Genomic DNA, 22,908 nt, shown 5'->3' with positions numbered 1-22,908 from the left:
ACGCATAATGTTATAATAAATAGAAGCAAAATATATTAATATTGTTTAGTTTAAATGTTATACCTCACCACCAGGAATGCCATCCGTACCCTAAAACAGAACAGAAACAGCTAGAAGTATTTTTCTCTCCTTACAAAAAATCGCGTTAGTCATTAAAAACCAAACGTAGATATTAAAACACGGATACATATTATTATTAATATGTACACAATATATTATCATTTAGAATATACGTTTATGCGTATATTGTGTGACATACATACAGGCAGGCCAGGATCTCCGCGTTCCCCTTTGGTACCGGGCTCCCCTTGACCACCCTAGAAATATAGGCGATAAAGCGATAGAGAGACAGAAACATAATAAGTATAAGGTGTAACATATAGTTTTAAAACACAATATTAATGTAATTTTCGGTAAAAAAAAACATAAAAATAACATTATATAATACGACAACGGCCCAACCGATGGGAGTATTATGCGTGTGATATATTTTAGGTATTAAAATTGATGTATTATGAATTATGATAATTACCTTCATCCCGTCCAGTCCTGGAGGACCCTAAAATAACAAAAACCAAAGCCTTATTAACACGTATACTCATTAGGGATACGGATAGATTTTGCAAACAATGGTTAGTGATGAACGGAGGTCAAAAAAAAAATAAGTCACAAAATTGGTTAATTAGGTACTCACCCCGCAGGCACGCATGCAGCATTCGACAAATCAGTTTTTCGTTAGAATGGAAGTACACAATTATTTTTTTTAAACCAAATATTTATATAGGACACTTATCATTGTAATGAATGAGTGAAAGTTAGCTACTAACGAAAACGCTGTTGGAAATATTGTAATATTCCTAATATGTATTAGTATATATTATATTAGTATAATGTACTTTGAGTTATTATATTTTTCCAACATGACTGAGTCTCTGCACACCGGTTTTTACTGGATGCTGCTTATAATTACAGAATTCCACGTAATTGTAAAATATTTTGAATCATTTTCTAAAAGCACATCACATCGTTATCCGTAATTTTTTTCACTAGGATTTTATAGGTACTATTTTATTTTTGCCACGTCAATCTCAGAAAATAATTATTATCAAAACATTTTATTTAATATTAAATACTGAGTACATTTCATAATATAATTTAAAACATTATATCGTATTCAAGAAATGAATACATATTTGAATATTTAAGCAATTAAAGTTTGACAATTAATGCACCCTCGATTTAAATACATTATTGTTTTTTCAATCAATTTTATTTAAATTATTATTCTAAACGTTTGTATATATTTTGACTTTGGGTAATTTATTATAATTTTTGACTTTAATTTGTTATGAACATTGAATAATTTAGCGCACGATTCGTTCATATCTTATTATTCAGAACAAAACGAGAAAATTGTTTTCATCAATAAATATGGTTTGTTCAAAGTATTTAAACAAACTACATTTAATTTTAATTTTTAATAAATAAAATAGTAAAAACTTCATTACCCGGTTTATAACCAACTATATATTTTTAGAATATTATGTCTTAATATGAAAAAATAGTTTTTAGTAACTTAACTTTCCATAGGTCATTTACGATAAAATATAATTATAAAGATTTTAATATTATTTATAAAACAGAAAAAAATGACGAATAAACTGAAGTGTCTTTGGAGTAATATTTTAAATAAAATATAAGAACGAAAATATTTATTATTATTTAATTGTGTTAAAAAAAAATATACCTATATACATTTATTTACGATCTGAATTATATCATGCATAATTTATAAATTAAATACAAATTCAAGGAAATAGACGTATAAAATTATTATAACTGTTTCTAAATAGCTATCCTTAATTATTTCGTATTCAAAAACATATACGTAATACCTGCACAAGTTCAATTTTAAATGAGAAAAATAATTATTGCGATTTATTATATTATTTAGTCGCAGTTAAATAGTTTAAGATATTATGTTTAAACATCGATAACTTTTAGATTATATCAATATTATATTAATAGAATGGCTTTAAATCCATTTCGTTCTATTCAAAATTCATTGTTGTATTGAACATAATATATTTATATAAAACACTATGCGCTTTTAGCACTTGTGCAATATATGTATAAATTAGTGACTATAATTTTGAATATTCTCATTGATTCGATTTTCTTTTAAAATATAGGTCAATAGGTCAATCAACATTTTTTTATTGGATTAATTTTTGATCAAACGTAGAATAAAATATTGATGGTAAAAATATGTATGATGAAACGCATTGATATAATAAAATAATATAGGCACCTACTATGTACATGAGAGAGATTATTAACGAACCTTAACCATTATTGTCTAAACAATATAATGGCCTTAGGAGTAAATATATAAATCTATTTACGAGATAAATAGGAATTTATTCTGTTTAAATTCAATAAAAAATGTATTGATTTTCCAATTTCCTGATATCCTCTCTAGCTGTAAATGTTACAAAATAGTTATTGTAATATTTCCGACAGACACGCGATATGATGCACTCATCCAGCATAGGAACAGATAAAAAGAAGAAAAATAATATAAGACGTGCATTTTATTGCGGTGCACTCACGAATCTGCAATTATTCGTGATATTCTCGACAATGCATACAGGCAAAAAATGCACTTACTATAATATTATACCTCAATAATTATATTAACATAACAGTGGTAGCTTTTCACTTAATATTAAATTTATTATAATTAAAAATTTAACATAATACAATACACTTAATATAATATACATAGTAGTTTAAACCGTAAATAGTATCGTTATATTTTGAATCAAATATATTAATGAAAAAAAAAAAAAAATGTAATTTTACACGCAAGTGTTGTAATAAAAGATAGCTATATAATATAAATTAATATGTTTACAGTAATAATAATAATAATAATAATTTATCGATGAATATATAATATAGATTTTACACAATATGTATATGTATAGAATGGTATACAACAATAATATTTTCACCTTAATTTTGTTTTAATACTCATCCAAAAGACGATACTATATAATATTATATATTGTATGTGCTTAACCCTAATACACCATTAAGAGTATATTATATAGGTATATATTACTTATAAATTATGTACAAACGAAAAACTTCTTTATTAATTTCCGTTCCTTACGTAAAGCATCTCGCGGAAGAGTAAGTATACCATATTTTTATATATATAATATATGATACATAATTGTATATGTATATAGTATATTATAATTGTATATACAAGTTATGTAAAAAAAAAAAAAAAATATATAAATCACTTAAATCTATATGACATCAATCATAATGTTTATGGAGTGGTGGAAAGGATAGGTTAAAAACAATTATGGGAACCATAATGGGACTGAACTGAAAAAAATCATCATAAAGATTTTTGTTTTTCAATATCGGTTTCGATAATAACGCAATAACTCGACACTCGAATCCAGAAAATGATGAAATCTGATAACATTATATCGGCTAAATCTAAGCAATCTATAATATAATTGTGTTTTTACGAATATAATATATAAATAAGTCACATTCGCAACACCACCATATAATAGATTCGTATGGAAGTACAGGAAATGACGCGTTCGTCTACTAGTATGGTTATATAGTGACGTTGAATTAAGTTTAAGGGAGAAATACTTTGGCATGAATAGTGGACAAGTATGTGGGGGTAGGTAAATCAAGTAACCCATGGCCGTGACGCGATCGACATGTTCAACAAAAATTTTGAAAAAACCGACCGAAATCATTACTTGCCGATGCAATTTGGCTTAAACCACGCATGTCTTAAACTTGATAATGTCAAGTGTTTGTTGATATAAATTATAAATGTGGGACTAATATGATAACTTAAGAAGATTTTATTACTTAATGTATATCGATTTTTGGTTTGATTATTATTTCTATCATCTCCCGATAGAATATTTTCCACTCTCCAGAGCATCCAGAAAATAACATCGTTTTGTAAAATCGTTTTAGTTTAACATAATACTTAAAATATTATAAGTTTTGATTAAAATAACGAATTTATTTGTTTGTGTTTGTGTGTGTTTTTGGTGTGTATTTATTAGGTGATGTATCGTTTTAGCCCCACTGCCATTTAGGTGGATTTTGGACATTAGGTACCTATATACAAAAAAAAAAAAAAAAAACTTATAAAACACATTAAGTTACAGACTTGTTTCGTAAATTATAATAATGTCGCGTTCATAAAAAAAAATGAATATAATAAAATTATTTTATCATTTACAAAGGTTTAACTTGTTTTTGTCAAAAAACATATATTTACACGTCTTTGCCAATCTTTTTATAAATTAATTATAAGTAAAAAAAAAAAAAAATGAAAATCATAAATACATATTGCGACTTAAATTATATTAATATTATATTACGCAAATTAGTATATAAATACGGTAGCGGAACGACGAGATATAACTACAAAACGTATTAATCATTATTTATAACATTAAGAAATATAGGTGAATTATAGCGTAAAACTAAATTTAAAAAAAAATGGTTAGTTAAAACTTTAATGATGATATATATTATTCTATATAATAGAGGATTTGAAAAATAATAATATAAGTAGTGTATATATAGTTAGTCTAAAAAGTAGTTTAATTTATAAGACGGATGTTAGTGTTTTTGAACGCGTCTAAGAAGTAAACTGCCTTAAACCTGTAGAAAAAGCATTTATTTTTTATCAACTTTAGAGATGTTAAGGTATAATGTTAATTACTAAAAAAAATATGATAAACGAGTTTATATGTATATCAGCTACTAATATAATATAACCAGATGACTCGTTTTATAATATTATTATGTAGATGAATTATAGTTATAACGGATTTCTTACCGTCGGGCCGGTCTTTCCTTGGACGGAATCTCCTCTGGGTCCCATTGGGCCCTATGTGTAAGGACAATAAAATAAACAAAAGAAATTCGATTTTAGTATACTGCACAAAATAATAATAACAATGTAGTGTGGCTGCGATTGGGCCGACTACAGCTGCGGTACGATATACTTACGGGTAAACCCATTGGGCCAGGATCGCCTTTAGATCCTTTTTCACCCTAGAAAAATGTAAAACGATTAAAATGATTGTCACATGCGATTGTATTGTTTTACAATAGTTATTTCAAAACACACGTTTCGATATTTTATTATTATCACAGTTCGACGCCGTTTAAAAGTGTTCTCTTTATTTTAGTTTATGTTATTATGAACAACGTAATATAATTAAAATATACAAAGATGTAATACAACATGAACTTAAAATAATAATAATAATACTTCTTAAAACCTTTTTTATGTTTAAATAAATGTCTTCTCATTTTTTTTTTATTAAAACGTTTCAGCACATTAGGTGTCATTATATGTACAAAATAAATATCTAAGATTCATTACAGTTTTCTAATTTTTGACCAATTGTTAATTTAAAATTAAAAACAAAACCAGCATTCAAATAATATTATATTATATATTCAAACTAATTTGTATTTAAGATGCTGTAAAAATCTAAAATGATGTGTTTCGTCTACACTACAGTTCTATAAAAAAATTAAATTCCAATAAAAATCTTTTATCGTGAAGATCAACTGTCTTCTAACCTGTTGCTTATACATAATATTATTATACAGTATGTATTGTATCCGCTTTAAAATAACTGTCGTAAACACGCAGAATTGTGATGTAAATTTATATAACAGTTAAAAGTGGTTATCGACTGGTTAATATAGTTTATTTAGCAAGTGACTGTGGAGCAATAATATTAAACTAGACGTTAAACGTAAATGAATCAGTTCTGTTTTCAAAAGGTCTAAACGACCCAAAACGATGACGGAAAGGTTATTATATTACATACCTAATAATATGCGAATCGTATTAAATATTATTTTAGGACAATTTGTTATCGTCATAGTAGGTAATAAATAATATACAATGAATAGTTTATCCCTATATTAAATACTCATAAATTAGCATTCTTGAAATTTGAGTTGGAACTTCATCGTTATCATTATTAATAGCAGTAATCAATAGGCGGTAAGTAATCATTCTGACTTATTACTATCTACTAATAATTTTTATCAATTAAAATTTAATGAATGGCATATATATTTCAATACATTGAAATTATATACACTCTAAGGCGTATATATTTACATAAATAGCTTTATGGAATGTATATTTACATCTAAGACTAATAGATACATTCTATTGTATAATCATTTCTAATAATTTCGTTTTGTTAGTTACCCGATCGTATTATTACATTGATTGTAAACAGCGATATATATCTAGCTATAATATTATATAATATATTATCTAGCACACCTATACTACTCGTAGCTCATTACTTTCATAGAATTATCTTGATATTTAAGTAAAATAAATTAATAATATGAATATAATTATATAAGGTATGGATTTCTACGTGCTTATATTGTTATAATATACACGAGTAAAAAAGTTGAATTTAACATTATTTCCAACACTAACACAACTACTGCTTTAGGTATATTTCATATAGTTACGTAGTTTACAAAATATTGTATTACCATGTTTTTTTGCATCGTAAAAACAGTATCACTTTTATACATACGTACGTATTTATTACATATATACATATTTTAATGCCTGTCTTTAAAGATTTCTTAAGATTATAATAACTATTGATCTTAGCATAAATATAAATACATGAAAAATTTGATAATACATTTGAGATTTATATATATTATATTTAATTATTAAATAACAACTGAATAACAATGATTACCATTTAATTATTTAAAGTTGTAACAGAACTCTAATGTCTAATAAATCAATTTAAAATTAATTATAAAAACGAATAAACATAAGTGCGTTCTTTGTGATAAAACATCCATAGTCTAAATCTCAATTCTTATTTCTCAATATTTTACCATTACTATAACCAAAATAGTTATACTAAATTAATGTAAAATTAAAAATATTTTATTATTGTTTATTGATTATTATTGTTGTTGACTACCTACTATTGATGGAGTACATTTACCTATCATAGTAGTATTAAACTGTTATTAATTTTTAACTTTTATTGCTTTTGTGTATATTTAAATATTAGTTTATATTATATCTATTACTTCCCTCTAAATACAAATAATAATTTATAATAATTATAAGAAATTGTAGAAATTGCAATTTATAATAAACCATATTGAATACGTACTGAGTCTTATTTATTATGATATTATCTATATAAATTTGTGTCACGATATAATGTTGTATGCGTATATACCTACATAATATTTACAGACATAAAATATAAAGTAATAACAAATTTATAACGGTTTTGTAAAAGTAATATTCTCGCAACTCCGAGTGATATAATTGAGTTGCTCATTTCGCGATGCAATAATCGCCTTAAATAATATTTAGCGCTTGATGGGGATTACCTCGACGTGGATAGTTGCTTGGCGGTCATAAAATAATCGTATTGCGTTGTGTATACATTTTTTTACGATGGGTGTTCTAAGTACACTATAGGTACTTTTATACTGGTTGAACGTTGCGAGATTATAATACACATTATTATCATAGCTATCGATTTTCCGTCAGCCAGGAAGCTGTTCACTATTACTGTAGCAATGTGCGTGTGTCCGAAACTATATTATTATTACCACGACGTTTGGCCGTTGGGAAATCGGACGGTAAAAATATGCAATCGTAGAATAAGTCAGCCCTTCGCAAATCGTGAGTGGAATAATACCGGACGACACCTCCCCCCCCTTGCCTCTTCGATCTTCGTTGTCGATTGTGCACGTTGACATTGCACAATTTATTATTATATACCTCACCGACCGCGATCTATTGTACATAATATTATATTAAGTGTATATGGTGTTGGTCAATAGAACCGAATATTTTGTATTATCTGTATTGCATTACGCAAGTGCATTTTTGATAAACTAAAAAAATGTATATTAACTGCACCGCGTGTCAAAAATAATTATAAATCATTGATTTGTTAAATAATCAACTAATTGATTTTTAAAAACAATTAAAACAACTAAATTCAGGTAATATAATTTGAATACGTACACGGAAGGTACAGATATGAAACAGAACAACACTATGAATATTTATTTTGGAAAAATATTTTTCAAAACATAGTTTTATAGCCGAAAACAGTAGAATATATTATAATAATTAATAATATTATAAAATACTGTTGATTAGATAATGCGCAGATCCATTTAAATGTTACTATTTTTTTTTAAATATATAATCATAAAAAATATTTATTATGTAAAACAATAATTATTGTTAAATGTTTCATAATCGATTTGTGCAATTAGTAGATGTATAATGCTTTCTATTATTTCATTTTATCAGAGATCTCCGGCGCAATTCATCCCTTTTCATTTAAACAATATTTTCCTAAGTAAGCGATGATTATAGATATTCCCACGATAATAAACGATGTCATACGAATAATACTATTTATAGATATTAATACTAAATAGTAAATGTTACTAATTGTAAGACTTTACATAAAACGAGAGGGTTTTTGAGTTTTTTTTTTTAGACAAACACTGTACATAACTAATGTTTAAATATTACAAACTAAGTATAAACTATGGTCCGTGGAACATAGGTATTAAAGCGTTAACGTATTTGAAATTCCGTACATATAATATATATAAAATAACGGATTATAAACATTAACTTTAATACGCATGCACACGTATACATAATTTACACATTATAACACTCGTTCAAGCGACTTGTATGTGGGTATTTGTGTACAGAATTATTAGGACGATTTTGTTTTTATAATATAAGATTGTAAACCTCAGTATTATTATATTTTTTTTTTACATAGGTATGTGTTTATACTTAATAATATCATGTAAGGTGTATTTAAGTTTTTATATTTATCATATTTTGAAGAAAAAATCACACACTATTATTTTGAACAAATCGTTGTGAAGTAAAATTAAAAAAATGTGTAAAACTCATAAGTCATAAGCGTTCTGAAATACTTATGGTGACATAATTGTCCTGTACACGCGTGAAATTTGTTGAACATCAAGAAATGAAAATATACAACATACTACATATAAACTATTAATTTTTTAATCATTCAATTTACCTTGAACAATGTATCAATAACATGCGATGATTGTAGCAGTATAATATTGTTACACACCAGAAGATTAATTAAATAATTTAAATCGCGTATATTACCTATACAGTTGGGTATTCTTAGAAATATAGCAATAAAATATATGTCTCGCGTTCCGAACACGATAATAATATTATTATTTACTTCAATCAGTCGTATTTTATATGGAAACATTTATTCTTTTCAGAACGTTATATATGTGTCATAAATTAATATATTTTTAATATTTCTTCGAAAGACAATTTATAACAATTAGATTTTCTATAAATACTTCTTATATTGTCGGAAAATAAAATCCTATACATAATACACAGTAAACGTAATTTAAGTAATCCGTTTACAAAAAAAAAGTCAAAATATTAAAACATTATAATCATTAAACTGCTATAATTGACATGCTTACGTGCGTAGCATTAGATATATTATAATAGCCCGTTCAGTTCAGTCGATATCTGACAAAGATTTTAGATTAGGTAACTTAACAGTAAGCATTGAATCAATTTGTCGCTGACATTTTAATATCCGGTTGGAAAGAAAAACTAAAGGGTTTAATTTTCTTTTTCCGAATAACCTGTCAGCTGTCAGCCAATTACCTATTATTGAAAACATAATTTAAGTGTTGTACGTATATTGCGTTCCTGTGTAATGTTATATAACGTGAACACACATCGAGTTTTTCATTCAACTTTCCGTTAAACGTTATTTCAAATCAAAACACACATTTTATCTTAACTTAGTAATAATTATTATATTTAATTACGAGCCTATAAATAATATAAATAATAAATTTATTATATATTCTACAATTTCTACGTCTATTCAAACTTGTATTAATAATAATAATAATAATAATAATATAATAGATGACTAAAATATTATACCATTTACCTACAGCGGTTATAATTAGTTGCAAGTTTCAAAGTGTTTACAACACATCATATGCGACGTGTGAAAATAGATGTCACATTTTATATCGATCGAAAGTTTACGTTACTTAAAATGTGTAATGTATAATATACATGTATTACACTAATAAATGTACGCACGACTGTGATAAATGAATTGTTACAACAGCATAATTTTATACTATTAAAACAGAAACAACTTACTATTTCGCCTTTGTCGCCGTCTTTGCCTCGTTCGCCTTTAATACCAGGAGGACCTATTTACAACGAAAAAAAATCATTAAATTAATGTATTTTTTAAGTCATACTAAAAGAATGTGGACGTACCTTGTAATCCAGGCGGTCCAGGTGGTCCAGGAGGTCCCACTAACTGCTGTTTGGATTAAAGAAAAATTATATTAATGCTTACAAAATTGGATTTAAAAAAAAAAAATTTAAAATGTTTAAAAATAACACGGTACTTACTGGTTCATTAATCGTTTCGAAAGCGCCGTCGCCTTGGAACTGAAAAAAAGTAAATTCAAAATATCACATGTTTAATGCATATTGTTATAAATATATCCGATAGCGTTTTCGAGAACTGAACACAAAGTGATGGTTTTACAAGAGTCGATTTTGAAAATTAAAGTAAAATAAACGAACCGTACTTTTACGAACTTGGAGATAGAGTATAAATTATTTTCGTCGAACAAAGAGACCTACGAGAATGAGACGGAGCAGAAGAGAGAGCTTAACGCGTAGGTATATACCTAATAATAAAAAAACCGACACTATAATTCTCAATTGTTGTGATCCTAAAGAGACACTTTAAATCCAGACAAGTATTGTCGTATATTTAGGTTAGTGTCACTTATAATAATAGTTTATGCCAAAGTTTCAATAACAATGAAATTTAAAAAAAGGTAAAACAAAATTAATTACACTTACAGGTTATATTATTCAATATGACTAAGAAGCGATAGAAGTGTATCAATAAAATATTCATATCAAATCTAAAATATGGAAACAAAAATAATAAACATGACAAAAAAAAAAAAAATAGTCATTTTTTTTCGACACGTCTTATATATAGAAAAAATTCTAGCTTGATCTGATAAAAAACAAAAGTAGATGGACCAATGTTAAACTCCTAAAAATTCTATTTTTCAATCGGGTGAGTGCAAAAAATAAAGTGTCTGATCCGATGAGTCTAAGGCTAAGAATTTTCAATCAAACTTACGTAGGTACACGTGCAGGAGTATGTGTAGGTCACATAGAAATCAACGAGTTTTATGCAGTTACAAGTATCGTATAAAGTCGAGTGTCATAAATGTCATTGGTCATAAAGACTGAGTACATATCTTATAAAAAGGTCAAGTGTTACGAAATTTTATTTTAATAAAACACTATAAATCGAGTTTTTTACATTTTAAAAGTACCTACATATAGCGGTGACTATGAGTTTATAAATAATTGTGTTTAATGTGTATATAATTTTATGTGCATGCTAAAACAGGATTAGTCGCTGAATTCATTAGAAATAGTGTGTCGGTTGATGCTGTATTTGCTCTATCACTCGCGTTTAGTAATTCAATAAATTATGTATGTTAATACACAAGAAGTTGCTAAAATTAAAATATTGAATATTTTTCAAAAGTTGTCTCTTCATGATTTGTCTATGGAAAAATCAGTACTTATTAAAATCAATTATTTTTTTTTCATTAACATAAAATATGTGAATTTAATGTATAAATTCCGAAAAAAAAACTGTTTTTTTTTTTTATTCTTCTTCCATACAGATATTATTGTTTTATAGAAATCTACGAATAAATACTTTTTTCACAACTAACAAAGTCATTAGATGAACACGATAAGTTTTTTTAATTAATTTCGAGAGCAGATCAGATTCGGCGGATGGAAAACACGTTAGTGGTTAATGCCTACGGACGAAACTCATAATTTTTCACGTCACGCGTATAACATGGTTTGTTCGAAATATGTGCACAAACGCTGCCAAAAAAATGTCACAGAATGGAAACTATAAACACGCGGAAGGAAAAAAAGTCACGCGCGTCTCGCTCTCGTGAAGTTATGAACAAAGTTTGGACATGAAAAGTAGACTCCTATCCTCTGTTATCGCGTGGAAAAAATATGGTTTGTGAACATATATATATACATAATATATTATAACTACTAAAACGGACGTTTCTTAAAACGTTTAGGAGAAAATAAATATACTGTAAAATAAAAAGAAAAAATTATCACTCACTTGTCGTCTTCTGATCTTCTTATTGTTGTATTTCTGAAAAAAAAAAAACAAAAACAAAACGTTAAATACATAATAAAAATATTTAAATCCAATTATGGCATGCAGCAAATCTAAATTCCGCGCAAAAAAATCATTCATGAGAATAAAACATTTAGCATAACAGCCAATAGTTATTATGTTCATTAAATGATTATATTTTTAAAAATATTGATATACTCACCGACTCGCCTTTGTCACCTTTGTCACCCTTTTGGCCTGGATATCCCTGTTAAATTATTTACATTATTATAAACTTATCAAAACGACGGAATAAAATAATTTTACTTAATCATATTTTATAATATACATGGCATATTGCACATAGTTATGTGTTTATCAATAGAAAAAATCTAAAAAAAAAAATCATTATTGTGGTTTTGTTTAAAATTTAAATTATTATTTATATACTCTGCATCACAAAATCTAGATTTGATTTTTATCCAATACACGTTATCACGTAATATTATACATTTTTCTATACATGAATTATAACATATACATGTGCAAATAACGTATTTTAACAACATTAAAATAATAACTCTAACCTTTGCACTCAAATATTGTTTAAACGTTAATATACATTAGGTTTCAATTATCTTTTAGCTATTTACCTCGGTAAATGTTTAGAATTGCGGGCTTTCAATAACAAAAGCTTTCTACTTATCGTTAAATTCTAAAAAATACGAAGGGATTTTATTATATAAAATATAGATTATTAGCGCTCACTTAAGTTATAATTGTGTACATTTATGATAAAATGATATATATATAATATAAATTAGATGCTGTTAATTAAAAGTAATAAAAAATCTAGAGTCATTTTTTAGTCAATATTTTATAGTTCTTACAACGACTAAATATAATAATATTATTTTTACATGGACTTTACAACACTGTGATGATGTGATGATAAATATTAATTTTTATTTGTATTGATAAAATATTAAAATATATACTTACAGGTGGACCTGGTAAACCAGGAGGTCCCATTAAACCGGGAGGTCCAATGTCTCCATAATCTCCCTTTTCGCCTTTAGGACCCGATAAGCCCTATGAATAATAATAATTTTTATTTAATGATAGAATTGGATATTATACAGGGTTCTAGTCGACAAATTTCGGATTCTAATACACACACATATATATATAATACAAAACTTTTACCATTATAATATCACATTATAAACGTACGTCTTCGATACGATGATTTTTGACAATAAAATTGTACTTAAACTAAGCACGCAAATATGTTATCGAATTTCATGCTGAACAATAGTGCGTTTCGTGTTTTTAAATAATACACGATGTTTAAATGATTATTAATACCTATAAAAGAGTAATCACGAACACCGTAGTAACCTTGGTATCCGAAGATCGAAATCATCGTGGCTGCACATGAGATTCGATAATAGTTTTGTAACATTGTTCTTTGAATAGAATATTTAGAACACAAAACAAGTTGTTCAATATTACTAAAATATCTGCGAAGCTTAAGTTGTTTGTTAAAATAACCGTTGAGTAAAATAAAATATAATTATGAGCGTTCCAATTGTTTTTTTTTAATAAGGCAGAGCGGCTCGAGATGTGTTATTTTTAAATCGGTCGTTATTCGACAATCTATATTAGACTGGAGTTATATCCGACTCAATTCAGATGCGTATTATAATAAAATTATTAAATATAGGATTGATGAAACGCGCGAGGGAATGGATAGATTCGAAAGACTGAATTGTAAATAATATTAAGTATAATATACTTAGGTATTATATTATTATATCGCGATGCAGTCGAGCGAACTGTTTTGAATTATCAGCGGGGTGACAGCACCGCGCGTTTAGACAATTATACGAGTTTCATTCGCGGAAGACTTTATTAAAATTACGCAGGTATTAAATCGCAGGCAAGCGGATGTGTGCGAATAATTATGTGTATGATATACTTACTGGCAGGCCGGGAGGTCCTTGGGGTCCCGGTAAACCTGGTTCCGAGATACCGTCCGTGCCGTTGTGACCTGGTAATCCTGGAGAATAGCGGGTGATTATAGAAAACAAAAAAAAATAAAATACCATTTGACACAATTTAACGACAAACCGTTAAGCGATATCATAAAATAATAAAATCTAGGTATATTATTATTATACACAATACGATAGTAGTAATAATAATAATAAAACATAGTAACTCAGAGCTGGAAAACGATAATATGCGAACAACATCGATAATTTTTATCGATCTATTATACATATAAAATATTCATTACGTGGTAATAAATAGTGTACACAGAGAACAAATAAAACATCATAAAATAAAATACATATAATACATCGCGTACAGGTATAATATTATAAATACGTAATCTTCTACCACGTGCAAAAAAAAAAATAAAAAAAATATCGCTATACACTACACTACATATACATAATATGCAGGCGAATACACGTACTAACTACAAACTTGCTCCACACATACACACGCGAGGGCGGATCTAGAAATGAAAAATAAAGGTGTGGGCTACACACAAAATAGGTGCATAATATATAATAAAAAGTCACAGACATACCAATTAAATTAGATGCGTATACACACGGTATAGTAGACTAGTAGAGGACAAGGAGATTTATAAATTCGTTCAAACAATAACAATAATGCTTTAAAAGACAAAAAAACAGGTATTTCTACCACTGATTAAATTTTTTTTTTTTTTAGTTGATTACTAGTGATTCTCTCTTTAAAAAATATGAAAGAAATATAATATTAAAGACTAATAAAAATTGTTAAATGTTTTTATAAATTAACTTTTAAACAAAAAAAAAAAAGCGTCTTTAAAATGGTATATAAGAAGAAAGTTTTAACCCCCATCGTCTTCCCACCAACTGGTATCCGCCCCCTTACACACAAGCACATGTATGTGTGTATGTATGTACTATATAAACATGCACAGGGTTTTTCAGAATTATAGATGCACAAACGTTTCTTGTAGCCTGCGCCAACACGATGCTCATGTTTAATTCGCACGCATAAATACAAACGCCGTGATGATGATCACGACGGTTGTTATAACATAAATTATAATTGCGTGATTTTGTACTATATATAGTAATAAATAATAATTACTGTTGCAATTCACAATAATTTATTGAATTATTATTTCTGATATGTTTGGGGTATGTGTGAGAATAGTTCTGATCAAATTTTTTGCCAATCTTACAAGGCTTAATGATTATTAATAAACAGAGTGATTCGCCGAGCATGTGTTCACCTCTATTATACCTGACGTATATGCGTTTATTTAAATGATCTGCATTTATACTAAAATACTGTATTTTCAAATACACATTTCGATTAAGTACTTAATATGAATGTTTTAATAATGTCGAATGGTAAAAATATATTATTACAACCTATATTATTCTTTTCCTTTATGCATAATATTGTACAATTCAGAAATATTTTCGTTCAACATTTTAATTTAGATTATTAGAATTTTTAAAAAAACAATTGTATCAACAATAATATTTACAGAAAAAAATAAATGTTCACTTTAGAAAAAAAGAATACATATATATATATATATATATATATAAGCAGAAACTGCTTAAGTTCCATACAATGAAAGTATACTTATATTTAAAAATATCAACAATTATATTTTAAATAAATGCACGATCAAATGTTGAAATTGAAGTAATCGTAATTGGCAAATCAATCTGTGTATATATAATACACGAATTCGGTTTATAACAAGGGTATAGTGTGCCCAATATCTATAAGTTGTCGAATAAGATGTAAATATTAAATTCGTTATTGCGTAGGGTACAACGCATTATTATTTAGACACGGCAACAAACTATCACTGGAATTATAGCGCAAAAATCTTTATTGGATTTTAGTTGTCCACCCCTCCCTTCTAACTGTTTAGCTATTCGCATACACCGGCGACATCTCCTTGCGGACCGTCGCGGGAACATCGAAATATCGATATTTTGCACAGAAAAATTGATCGCCGCCTATAAACGCCCTCCAATCCGCAACATGTATAACGATGATAACCACGCGGAAACGTGCAAACAAGTACACATACATAAAATTTGCATTGTGACATTATATGCGTCATCGGTGCATGCATGTCGGCCGCCGCCGTAGTGTGCGTGTACGACACGAGTCCAATGTAAATTCGGGCTATGGAGTGTCAATCAATATCATATAATACAAATGTGTAAGTCATGTCTGTTTTTATGAAATTCCTTTACCCTTTTTCCTCTCTTCCCTCGACCCTTTTCGCCGGGGGGTCCCGGTGGCCCTATGGGGCCCAAATCGCCTTTTTCGCCACGCAAACCGACCGGACCTTGAAAATTGTAAGCAACAAACAAAACACATGTGTGATCAACATTACGCTATGACTAAAGTCTAAAATATATTCTACAATCCATTTAGGCTATAAAATATCACCCGCACGCTGACTATGACACCGCATCTATTCAATAGTGCTGCAGGTCCGACAGACAGCAAATGAATAACGTATATAATGTATTATAATATAAAACTCTAATAGCAAACGATACAAAAACGATAAGACATAAAATATTATATTTACAGAAAGTGTGTTCCCGGTGGTTGTTTTTTTGAAAATTGGTTCCAAATCAATAATATAGATCACATTGTATTTAATTAACCATTATCTTTTTTTTTTTTTTTTACTTAATGTAAATAATTATAAATATAATGTTCTAAATTTAATTGAAAGTTTAGTAGAGTACCTGGGAATCACACTCTATTTGAATATTATTTCGTGAATACATAAAAACAATTTTTAATACTATGTTCAATCGCTAAGGATAAAAAGTCAAGACAAAATACTACAGTATGTGAACAACATGTATACTAGATAATAATATCTCGTTGAGGTGTCTAAGTAAATATTATCGACAACTATTTCGTTACCAGGTGGTCCCGGTGGTCCTGGTGGACCCTCGATAATGCCTGTTGGGAATTGATCGCCTTTTAACGTCGTCGTCAATCCTCGATCACCTTTATCGCCTCTAAGACCTTTTTCGCCAATTGGTCCAGGTAGACCAGGTGTGCCCTAAAACATTAAATCACCTTACGATTAAATGGGTTGTACATAGAACAATAAGATGAGGAATTGTTAAAAAAATGCTCACATAATATAAATAATATAAAGTATATAAAAAATAAATTATAAAAATAAACGTAAACTTATCCTAAAAATAAAACTATGTTTTCTGCTAAAACCAAATAGCATTATTTCATTACAATAATCAACAAAATACGTCAGTAGGTGAAAAAGATTAACTATCGGCAAAATCAGACTAGGGGAATTATTGATTCCGCCGACTATTAATTTCGCCGGCCACTGTTTATCCTCCCCCCCCCTTGTATATATATTTTAAAATATATACTATATAATATATAATATGTATAAAATGATAATAATAATTGTATAATTCAAAATTAAAATGTATAATTTAATTAATATAAATATAATATGAATGTAACTACTTTTGGTAATATTTGGGCATATTATGTTTTAAATAAGTGATCTTAGAAATATTATTATCGTTTAAATTAAAGATGTCCTCTTAATATATTATGCAAGACTGTATTTTATAAATACATTTACAAGAGAAGGATAAACAGTAGTCGGCGGAATCAATATCCAGCGGAATCAATATGCAAATATTATAAACAGTAGCTGACGTAATCGATATAAAATCGACGGAATCGATAAACGTTCTCAGACTCAGTTTCAGAAAATAAACAGTAACCCATAATATATGAAAAACACTGCATTTTACAGTGATTTAAAAATATAAACAGTCCATGGACTTACAACAATTCACTGTAAAAATGCCCACGCAAAGTTATTAAACCACTATCATCTCCAATCATCTCATTAATAATATGCCTTACCTCTCCTAACTTCAAAACAAACATCTACCGCCATCTTTAAATATATTTTTCAAAAGATAGAAGGTCTGTAGAAAATTTAAAAGTTTAATTAAACTATAGTTTTCTGAGGCTTTGTTACTGAATAGTCTCCTTTTCAAGTTTTTAATGCTTATTTTATTACATTGTATTTATCAAAGTTATTTATTGTTTATATTTAACAGATTTTAATATACATATATAACACACTTTTATTTTTACTAATTTAAACGCAAAATCTGACTAAAAAACAAAAACAACATTTATCAATTTCTCTACACATGTTAGTAACATATTTAGTAATATTATAAAATCAATATTTCTCTATTTTATTAATGGACGCAACAGCACATAATTTCATGAAAATTTTATTAGTATAAATGTATAATATCTTGAAATAACTATTTTTATGTATGTTACATGTTTCTAAAAAAGTGTTTGGTTATGAAATAATTGACATGTTCGTTTAAAATCATGGAAACCAACATGTCTCGTTGAAAATATCCCCTTCACTTTTAAACACAAACACTCTTCTCCATTTTTAACGAGTTCGTCTTTATACATAACTATAGCTATTTATTTTCATTAGTGAAAAATTAAAATATAGTATTTTTAGTTAAATATTAATAATCAACCGGATTTTAATATGATAAAAAATAAATATATAATAGATTATTTACCTGCAGCCCTTGTTCTCCTCGGTCGCCCTTCGGTCCAACCTATATTAATGGGTAAAAAAAAGAAAACACATTTTTTAGATATAAGGTAAACTAGTATATGCGTTCATAAGTATTGTGTTCCATAACAATTAGAAAATATAATACTACAGTTATAGTTCATACATAACCATGTGGATTTTTGATATGTATAATACATTTCACTATACACATACACACACTTATATTTATATTTAAATTTATATACACGACGTAATATAATAATTATTATATATTTGTGTGTTAGTGCAACAACGAAGGAAATAATTATTATTTTTTATAGCTGTTCGACATACTATGCAAATATTGTTAAATACATATGTACAATGTTTGGTTTAGTTATCACATCGTTGTCCGCCGTATTCGAACTGTGTGAACGAGAGCCACGCGTAACCAACCCTCTAAAGTATAATATGTATAGGCCACGAGAGTATATTTATGTGATATTTTACATGATGACTATTATAATACGACCCCCGATTTTCACCCTGTCTGTGCCTATCCACCCGTAAACCACAACTGAGTAAATATTTTCTTGTGTTCCACTTCTTCTCCTCTACAACTACAGATCTCAAACTCGACAACATTCTCTCTACGTTATAATATTCTCTTGCTCACATCGCGGTACTTACATACACACACACACACACATATCATGATATATATATTTGTAACTCTTTGTATACATGCATTTTTTTTCTCTCTTGCGACATCCTCGGTGCATTCATATACAATATACGACAAACGAACGTCACGCAAAATCTGACCTTTTTTTCTGCTATTTCTCTTCTTTCTCTCTATATCCCCTGGTCGGTATCCCTGCATTGCATTTGCACTGCGATCATCTATACTCATGCACGACACGTACACATTTCACCGCTTTGTCACGTGTATTTATTACACTGGCAACAAATATCTTGTACCGAAACGAAAAAAATCGGAAACACGTCGTCGTTCAATATATTACCTCGTTATCAATCGTATAGTAAAACTGCGGAATGGCGGTTATTCGTGACGCAAATGTCACTTAAAAGTTGAAAGTACGCGTCTCCATGGTATCGACATTCGATTTACAAGTTGTAACTAGATTACTATATTTGACAACATGCACATCGATAGAAATAAATAATATCTTTGAGAGTTAAAAACGTATAGGAATTATAAACCGAAATTAATTCAATACAAACGTTATATAGAAAATATAACAATATATTATAATATAAAATCAGGTATAAAATGGTACCTATACAGAAAATATTAATATATTCAAGTAAAAAAAAAAAAAAAAAAAATCGAAATATAACATAATAGTACAATTCTTTAAGGCTAATCAATAATCTTTAGCGAGAGGTAGAGTCAAATAATATTATCGTTTCACCACCGTCAATCATTCCGTGAGATCGGACAATTTTGAACTTGATATGAAATTATTTGTTTAATATACAGCAACAAAGTATCGTAATAGTATGCTCGAAAACCTATACATACGTAGGTACAAAGTAAGCATAATATGAATAAATAGTGATAATACTGATAATACTTTTTTTTTTTTGGTCTTTATAAGTAGATTTGTGAAAGTAAAATGAACATAATCTATACATAACACATAGGTTTATACCGGGTACCTATATGAATATAATTTAATATCATAATAGTATCGTATTACAGTGCTTTGTATGTGTGTGTGTTTAGGTATATGTATATGGAAACACAATACATATTATTATACCGGGGTACTTACCAATCCTGGAGCGCCGGGTGGTCCTTGTTTACCTTCCACCTGTAATTAGTAAGAATAAATTAATGTTTTTTTCATGTAGGTGTATATAATACGCTGCAACTATACACGAAACGTATTTTGTATTCATTTATTTACACAACCGTTGATGCGTGTCATTTATGCGTTGAACTGTTGAGTTTAATAGATAAATTAATATTAAACTACGGAATATAAAAAATAAAACCTCGCCAAATCATATTCATTTAAAAATTAAAACATAAATACCAACCACGTTTTAAAGTAGTACGTATTATTAGAGATAGTTTATGTACCTAAATACAAACTTAACCCAAGTTAAAATCTACATAGTTTACAATATGCAGTTTGCATCCAAATTTACTACGTTGCCTTTTGATTTCAGTTTCAAACAAATATAGCTACTCATAAACCTAATCATCATTGACGTTAAAAGTGTTACTGTTGGGTAGTTTCTATAAAACAAATCTTTTATGTGCAAAAAAAAAATATGTATATATATACATTGCATCATATATGCTTATTATAAAGAAAGCTTTACAGATTGTATATTTACAAATTATTATTAAATAAAATATAATACATACCTAATCGTTAAAAACTAGCAAAGGATGAGGCTTTTTGTAACGTTCAGATATTGATAAACAAATAAAATGTTAAGATTACAAGTATTTGACTTTCTAGTTAAAAAGTAATACGCTTTTAAAATCCAAAATCGTTAATTACTTTTTTTGTGTAAATTTAATTATAGGCATTGGGCATGCGACGAACGTCTTATCGAGTTATCCATTTTTGTGATAAACGAATTTATTTTAATCAGCTCTGAAGCAAATGAGTCAACGTGGATCACTTAATCAACAAAATACTTTTAGACAGGAACTATTGTAGTATTTACAAGTTGATCTAAATTTATATTGCAAGTTTATTTTTTTGAAACAAAAATTGATTGATTGATACACATTATTTTCAAAATTTGGGGAAATGTAGTAAATAAATAATTTTATTATACGTTTTTTATAAAACCCTGAGTAAATCAGCGTCCGCAGAACAATAGATATTTTAAAATAATAGTATATATAATATATTATATATAGGTACGTCGTGGACAAATATATAATAATAAAATGTATCGTTCATTATAATATATAGTAACCAACCTCGTGTTTTTTTTTTTCATAAGAGGGTTCGCATATATACCACAGTAAATAAGTTAAGCCGACCTTGTGTTTATTTTTTACAAAGGGTTTGTATAACAAATGGAAGAACATACATTTATGTCAATGTATAAGTATATAATATATTTAGCGACAACAAAGAATCGTATTTTAAAAAGTAAATTTTTTTAAAACTGACCATATGGTTTTTTTGAACAGATGTCGATTGTGTGGAAATCTATCACCTCACTACCAGCACTAGCCCTTTCCCCCCCAATAACCTGCAGGGGACTAAAGAACCGCTAAACCTTGTCGTTGATACCAGTATCAGTTAACGTATAATAATATAATATAGTACATCATATTATCGCACACGCTTGCTCCGATAATAATATTCAAATTTCCTATTGTATATCAATAATAATAACGGATTCATTCAACTTACCCCCATTGCTCCTTCGGGTCCTCGTGCCCCAATAGGCCCTGGCGGTCCTGGCTCTCCTGGCTCACCCTAAAATCAAGTTACGTTATTCACACAAATAAAGCGATCGGACAATCACCCATTGATTGGGTAGGTAATAGGGTAGGGGACCAGATTTGTAAGTATTTATAAATAAAAAATAATAATATGAAAATTAAATACCTGATCACACAAAATCGAACGTATAAATCAATGAAAATAATAGACCGGAAACGATTTGTCAGTGTATTATAAAAATATATATACCGATGACTACCCGCTGCTATATAGAAAGAAAACCCGTCGTTATAACGAGTCAGTAGTAATATGATCTATGCGAATATGTAAATCCCAAGAGGAAAGATTATGAAAATAAAAACCCAATGATCATGAATATATGTGGTTTTATATTAATTTAATGGTTTTTTTTCGTAAGTTATTATTATTATTATTATTTTTTACAAATTTGGTC

General features: G+C 27.9%; 1 protein-coding gene across 9 annotated transcripts in view; it reads right to left on the bottom strand.

The window, feature by feature from the left end:
• LOC112601831 (collagen alpha chain CG42342) overlaps positions 1-22,908 on the bottom strand; it is a 103,161-nt gene that overhangs the window by 7,624 nt on the left and 72,629 nt on the right. For 6 of the 9 annotated variants that reach the window (XM_025349637.1, XM_025349635.1, XM_025349636.1 and 3 more), the window contains 16 exons: positions 22,422-22,487; positions 20,808-20,846; positions 19,031-19,069; positions 17,346-17,487; positions 14,348-14,424; positions 13,365-13,454; positions 12,586-12,630; positions 12,366-12,398; positions 10,583-10,621; positions 10,445-10,490; positions 10,322-10,374; positions 5,074-5,118; positions 4,901-4,951; positions 533-559; positions 264-317; positions 64-90 (listed from right to left, as the gene is read on the bottom strand). In XM_025349637.1, the coding sequence (XP_025205422.1) occupies positions 64-90; positions 264-317; positions 533-559; positions 4,901-4,951; positions 5,074-5,118; positions 10,322-10,374; positions 10,445-10,490; positions 10,583-10,621; positions 12,366-12,398; positions 12,586-12,630; positions 13,365-13,454; positions 14,348-14,424; positions 17,346-17,487; positions 19,031-19,069; positions 20,808-20,846; positions 22,422-22,487 (873 nt within the window). The remainder of the gene's footprint in view (positions 1-63; positions 91-263; positions 318-532; positions 560-4,900; positions 4,952-5,073; positions 5,119-10,321; positions 10,375-10,444; positions 10,491-10,582; positions 10,622-12,365; positions 12,399-12,585; positions 12,631-13,364; positions 13,455-14,347; positions 14,425-17,345; positions 17,488-19,030; positions 19,070-20,807; positions 20,847-22,421; positions 22,488-22,908) is intronic. The other 3 variants (XM_025349631.1, XM_025349633.1, XM_025349638.1) reach the window with 3 other exon arrangements.

This window comes from Melanaphis sacchari, unplaced genomic scaffold, assembly GCF_002803265.2.
Source record: "Melanaphis sacchari strain LSU unplaced genomic scaffold, SCAv2.0 Contig7_pilon_pilon, whole genome shotgun sequence".
Lineage (NCBI taxonomy): Eukaryota > Metazoa > Arthropoda > Insecta > Hemiptera > Aphididae > Melanaphis > Melanaphis sacchari.
This window is presented reverse-complemented; position numbering and strand designations above follow the sequence as displayed.